This window comes from Hibiscus syriacus, unplaced genomic scaffold, assembly GCF_006381635.1.
Source record: "Hibiscus syriacus cultivar Baekdansim isolate YM2019G1 unplaced genomic scaffold, ASM638163v2 tig00110328_pilon, whole genome shotgun sequence".
Classification (NCBI taxonomy): domain Eukaryota; kingdom Viridiplantae; phylum Streptophyta; class Magnoliopsida; order Malvales; family Malvaceae; genus Hibiscus; species Hibiscus syriacus.
Window position 1 is genome coordinate 6,721,400 of NW_024062685.1, and position 6,688 is coordinate 6,728,087.

Consider the following 6,688-nt stretch of genomic DNA (forward strand, 5'->3'; position numbering starts at 1 on the left):
ATTGAGAAATATTGACATACAACTTATGGTGAGTATGAATTTATACACTAAAATTGTATTGTATAAAATACGATTGTATAAAATACGAGAGCATATCTCGTAATTTAAAATAGAATTCTATTGTCTTGAAAAAGAAGAATGCTCTAATTAGTTGTCAGTCTTTGTAATTAATGACGATGCCATAAGTCTTGAGATTTCAAATATCTAATATATTATAGACAACGAATTTATGAGAATTGAGAGATTTCTATAGTAGTGGCCAATAATTGATATGATAAGAGTTGACTGGTTATTAATTCGAGATATTTTAATTATTTCATAATAAATATTTAAACATACATATAAATGGTGTATTTAAATTTAAAATTTTAAGTGATAATAATCACCCTTTTAATTTAAATTAGTTTAAAGTCGATCTTTTTTTCAAATTATATATATTTTATCGAATTATTATATAATTTTTTATTTGTTATGTCTTTTAGATTTAAAATGCTATTTGAATTATCTTATTTTTTAAGACTCGTTAAAAAAAGGCATAATGTAAAAATAAGTACTTAAACTATACTCTAAATTAACTTTAGATGTCTAAATAATTTTTCTCAAGCAAGAACGAATGTGGAGGACCTTTGATCACTTCCTTCTCAAGCTTGGAACGGAGCCGTTTGGCTCCAATACCAGAGCATCGAAGAGGCTTGCAAAGAAGCTAAATCTTACAAGCAATGGTTCCAGGATAATCTTAGTTTCTTAGGGTGTGTTTGGTTGGGGGAATGTGAGATTCCCATGGGAATAGAATCCACATTACCCCGTTTGGTTGGTCGGAAATGTCATTACCGGTAATCTTACATTATTAATAGTAGATTTTTTAGGGTATATTACCGAGAATGTCATTATCTTCCTTTCCTTAGGTATTGCTGGATTACCGACGTTTTGGACTAAAATGCCCTTAATTTTTTTTCTCAAAAATATCCTTATTCTGTCATTAAATAATAAAAATTCTTCGAAGGTTAAATTACAAATTTATCCTTAAACTATTTTAGATTTACAAAAAAATCTATAATTAAAATTTTATATGAAGTTTAAGGGTTAAAATAAAATTTTACCCTTAGATTAAACCTTTTTATATTTTCAATTTTGTAAAAAAAATATATAAATTTTATGAATTTAATTTTTTTTAAAGAAAATATATAAATATTTTCTGACTTGTTAAAAAACAAATATATAATAAGGACAATTTGGTCAAATATACATTCCAATAATCTTTTATTCCTTTAACCAAACACGACAATCTTACATTCATGCTAAACTAACCAACCACAAAATACAACATTCTCAGTAATCCTATTTCCTGGTAATCTTACATTCCCACTGATAATCTTACATTCTGTGAACCAAACGCACTCTTAGTGAAAATGCAGGTGCTCTCTCTTTAGATATATACTTGTTTTACATGGGTGACTACTTTGACTTCAAACCCAATTAATCTCGTACTATCAAATACCAGAGATAGGGCAGCTAGAGGGTGAAATATCAGTTGATAAATAAACTGGGTGGATTATCATAGGGATAATTGGTATTTTGGTCCTTAAATTAATAGGTTATTCCTAAAACTCAACTATAAATAAGTTCCCAAAATTATTGTAACATTTATTCTCTCTTCTTCTATTTGTAATATTTAGGAATTGTTAAGAAATTTCATTTGTTTGTAGCATTTTACTAATAATGAAATTAGCATATGATGATGGTGTCTAAAGAGACATTTCATTGAATCTAGTAAATTTAGTGTATATGTCACACTTATGTTTCAATGGATCAAATGTTAATATAATTCTATATTATATATATGCTTATGTTCATGTTCCAAGTTGATTATATGTTATGAAATTACCACATGTATGAGTATGCTAAGTATGATCTTTTGTTAGTTATCATCCATATTATTTATAGTTACTTGTGCCTACCTCACAAAGATATATAAGTTTATTTGTTTAACGTATTTATAGTTATTTATGCCTACATCACTAAGATATATTTATGAAAAGATGTGAAATTTCCCATTGACACCATTCGCAGAATAGTTGCATCAACTTATAAGGAAATAAACCACTTAATTCAAAAACAAAACATAAATCAATCATTTCAGCACATTATTTAATGCAATTATGTATTTGCTTTCATACAGTTAAAAAACGAGCTATGAAATCACACAAATTTGACCAAAGGTTCTTAAAATGAGCTTAACCAGTGCATTTTCGCATGCCTCAATCAAAATTAAGGCAGGCTACAGCTGAACGAAACAGTTAAACCCAGAGCGACAATGAAGTCTTTTTTTTATAAAAAAAAAAAGAACTTTCACCAAATACCAAAGAACAATCCCAATAAAAACAAAGAATGAAAGAGAAGGGAAAAAACCCAAATAACGATGTCATAAACAGCGATGTCATTAAGGAATTTCTTGTCGAGAAGGCCACCAAACACAACAATCTTGGATTTTCCGATGGGAACGGCGGTGTGACCACTGAGAAACCATGCAAGAATCGATCAGGTAAATCTTCTATAACAAAAATAATTTGGAAACACATAGATTTAGCTTTACCTTCGAGGCTGGGGAATAGTTCCGGAGAAATCAGAAGCAGAAACTCGAACCCAGTAATGCATTTGTCCAAGTCTTGCTTTCTGTCTCAATGATTTTTACTTCTTAATTCTCACCAGCTATTGAAGATTCAATAACACTGACAGCGATCATAAGAGAAGGAAAGGAACTGGTCAAATTGGATTTGACTCAGAAGCCTAGTTTAGTATCAGAGTTCAGAGGTAATGCTGCTCGTGCAAATTTCAGTTTTTTTTTTATCAAATGCCAATGGTAGGTGCTTCAGAAATTGTTCCCAAATTAGTCCCAAACTAATCATTTCTAAATTTTGTGATAAAATACATAATTTAATTACTTATTTTGTTTAAGAAAAACTTTAAACAATTGCTTGCTGACACATCAAGTTCATTTGTCAAAACTCTCATGGAGCATTACAATTTCATTTTCCGCGAAAGCTTACAACTTGACCCGACCAAATATTTCATAGACACCAACCAGGTAATCTTCCCTTTTTGATTTAAGATTCATTAGATGACCATCTTCTCATGTATTAGACCAAGCCTTGTGTTCATTCAGAATATTGTCATCCCTAAGAACAATCCTTTTACCATCATCGATCCAAATTGTTTCACCCATTGGGACTCTTACACATCAAAGCAATATTTGTAAACTTTATCCATAAATGAACACGAGGCTCGGAACATATAAAACTCAAATAATAAAAAGCAATATTATCACATGTAAAACTTAAATAATTAAAATGATTCAATAAAAAAATGGACCCGAAATCTACTCATAAATTAATATGCTTTAGAAAAGTATATATATGGATATACTTTAGAAAATTAACTAGGTGATGAGTTTGTGGAGTGAAGATCGTAGAGAGGAGAAAATTGTACGCCAACCATTCTGCGAAGGATGGACGGTGTCCCAAAACAGTGACAAGTTTGGGTTCTCACAAATACTATACTGCTTTGCCCCACTCTCATCCACACTCCCACAGTAATATTTCCCCTTCTCTTTTCCGTCACAGCATGGCTTCAATGGATTCTTCATTCCTGAACTTGCTGCAAGATCAATCAAACCCAAAACATAAATGTCAAAATCCAATCCATTGGCTCAATGTAAAAGGAATACTGAATATAGATCGTACCTGATGCACGCTTTGTGAGCTTGTTTAGAGCCGAAATGAAAGCATCGTAGAGATCAAGGGTGACGAAAAGTGTTGAGTTGGTCTTATCATTCAAGTTTTTGAGAGCTTGCTGCAGCATTTGGTTGTGCAACTTTGATCCTATGTTCAAAACTTCACTGCAATTTGTATACGACAGAGAGGCAGCTTGTACAGGTACGCATCCCATTGGCTCAATCAGTGTAACTGCTATTCTTTTCACTCCTAAACCTTGGATTCTTTCCAAGTTTATGCCCAACTGCTTCATTATCGTTTTAGTGAAGGCAGGCAATTTCTGTCAAATGGAAAGGAATATCAAGTTTTTATAAACTGGTTGTGGTTAAGAGTTGGATTTGTGTGTGTATTTATATAAAAAGTGGAAGACAAAAATAATAGATTTAAATTACTAATGTACTCACTTTTAGCATATAAAAAGAGCACATAATAGTGATCAAAGATACAGAAGAGACGCCACAAACAAAGATATAAATCTGCACTAACTCTAATCCCGACTTGTCAAGCCTATTTCGAATATGATTAACACCATCATAATTATATAACAATAATAATCCCCACATAGACTCTTCTCTACTTCCAAGTATGAGACATTTAAGTCCCCTTTTATGTATATATTAAATGCATAACCTAAATTTACTCACAGGAGATATATAAAATTTTATTTCTCAGTTACTTTGTAATAAAAGGTGAATCAAGTCCTTTTTATGAATATATTAAATGCATAACCTAAATTATATGAAGTTGGCATGTAAATGTGTCATTGTAGGCTATATGATAAATGTTGTTACGTTACCATAATTAATGTGATATATGCTTGTCTTTAAGGTTATATGGAGCATGGACATGTCAACTTGTCAAGCATGCTTAATGATGTGATTAATGAATTATTCAATAAATATAACCTCATAAATTTATGGAGTCTTACAAGATATAATTGATTTGTCATAGGGATCGTACAATACTCTATTTATCCTTTGGCTTACAAGATATAATGGAGGCTTACAAGATAACCTACCATAAACCCCCACAGTTAAAATGGTTCATTACTTGGAGTCTGCAATCTTATGTATATCTGATAGTTATGTTTGATATAGGAATATAAAGATATAATTTTAAAAAATTCTCTAAATATATAAATTAAATTTATAAAAATTTAATCATATCCATATCTAATATTCACAGTTGATTAAACGATAAAAGATCTAAATTAACTGACCCGGAGATCATCATCGGCGTTCCTAGCAAGATAAGCAGCATAGTCATTGCCGGCGACGGAGACGATGGCCACCGAGTTGTCGAGATCCTGCTTTTTGTACACTTTTTCTCGAATCAAACGTTGAAAATAATCGATTTGGGTGGTCATGTTGGGTTGATTCACCGGTGTATCCAGCACTCCCGTCCCACCATATGCGAAATTCATACCATATTTGAGATTTGATCTCTTCACCCCTTTCCTCCATTGGTAAGCTGTTGGAGTTATTGTCCCCAAATATGATGCTGCCACCATTGCTCAAATGTTTCAATCATTAATATTCTCATACCCTTTTTCTTATAATAGCAATGGAATTATGAAATTGTTAAAAAAAATGAATGCATATACTGTAGTATGGGAAATGATCAAACCTATGTAATCAGTGAGGACTCGACCATCCGAGAACCGGCCTGATGGTTTGCCGGGAAAAGTGATGCCGTATGGCTCCTTCCACGAACCTCCGACGGATTTTCTCCAATTACCGGTGTCTACGTACGAGTCCCCGAACACGAAAAGCGTTACGTTAGACTTAGATTCCGATTTCGAAGCATGCTGAAAGTGCTGCTCATGTACTGCATGGACTTCTACAACTCATGAAAGCCAACATTGCAGAAATTAGTAAAGAACTTGAAACAACATATATATAGATACAAAAGAAAGGGCATGTTATCGCAATCACCAGAAAATATTACGGTAATGCAGAAAAGAAGATGAAAGAAAGAAAATGGCATTGTTGAACTTGAAGATGGATTTACAATGAGGTGAAGAGAAAAAAGAAGCTCGTTTTCTTATAGCAGTACCAATGTCAGGTTTTAGGACAATTCCAATAACGAGAAGTTGCTGTTTGGTTGAACTTCTCTTAATGATTTATTTATTTTTGGTAAGAAAAGTTGGTGAATTTGTAGAGCTGTCCCAAGTTAGGTGAGCTGATTTTATGACTAATTAAGACTTCGAAGTTTGAATCGTCTTTATTTTAAGGTGCATTTAATGTTATAGTATATAGATCTTTATAGAATTTGAAGTGTGTATTCTAATGCTAAAATTTGTATACGTGTTCTAAAACAGCACTAAAAAGTAAATGGGGAAAGATTGTGTTACGATTATTATCTTCAACATTCCAGAATTTCTTCATCATCATGGTCTTTGGCTTATTTTCGATAATTATGGTGAGGTGGTTGATTCTTTCATTCCTAATAAAAGAAGTAAGGAGGAAGTAGGTTTGGTTTTGTTCGTTTTGCCAGATTGGAGGATGCGAGGAAGGCTATCCTTCACGCTGATAGATCTAGGATTCAAGGCAACATAGTTAGAGTTTTATGGCAAGATATCATCCACGTGAAGCTTTCTGGAGGAAAAAATCTTCTGTGTCAAAACCAGGTGTGGCTAAGAGTAGAGTGGAGGTTGCGGATGAGGTTCCCATTGTTGGTGTTATTGATGAGGATAAGCTTTGTTCTCTGAATGATAGTTTGGTTGGTTGGTGCAGTAAATTTATTAAGATGAAGGAGCTTGCTGCTATCTTGCATAAAGCTGGCATTTTGAGTCCGAGATTAATGAGATTAAGCGGATTAGCTATTCTTATCATTTTTGAAGACAAAGATAGTCTGAATTTTACGCTTAAAAACTAGATTGAGGCGCTGCAAACTTGTTTTGTCAAAATGGAAGTGTG

The 6,688-nt window shown here is 32.5% G+C and overlaps 2 protein-coding genes across 2 annotated transcripts; both read right to left on the reverse strand.

Annotated features, from left to right (window-relative positions):
• Window positions 1-2,338: 2,338 nt before the first annotated feature.
• On the reverse strand, window positions 2,339-2,735 carry LOC120118692 (protein GLUTELIN PRECURSOR ACCUMULATION 3-like). The gene is made up of 2 exons (XM_039138701.1): window positions 2,594-2,735; window positions 2,339-2,515 (listed from the first exon to the last, which is right to left on the reverse strand). Exons 1-2 carry the CDS (start codon window positions 2,653-2,655, stop codon window positions 2,350-2,352), a joined length of 228 nt encoding a protein of 75 aa, XP_038994632.1. The 5' UTR covers window positions 2,656-2,735; the 3' UTR covers window positions 2,339-2,349.
• A 647-nt stretch (window positions 2,736-3,382) lies between these two features.
• Window positions 3,383-5,781, reverse strand: LOC120118725 (GDSL esterase/lipase At5g03610-like). Its single transcript, XM_039138727.1, has 5 exons — window positions 5,705-5,781; window positions 5,397-5,609; window positions 4,990-5,270; window positions 3,741-4,050; window positions 3,383-3,654 (listed from the first exon to the last, which is right to left on the reverse strand). Exons 1-5 carry the CDS (start codon window positions 5,754-5,756, stop codon window positions 3,437-3,439), a joined length of 1,074 nt encoding a protein of 357 aa, XP_038994658.1. The 5' UTR covers window positions 5,757-5,781; the 3' UTR covers window positions 3,383-3,436.
• Between the last annotated feature and the right edge of the window lie 907 nt (window positions 5,782-6,688).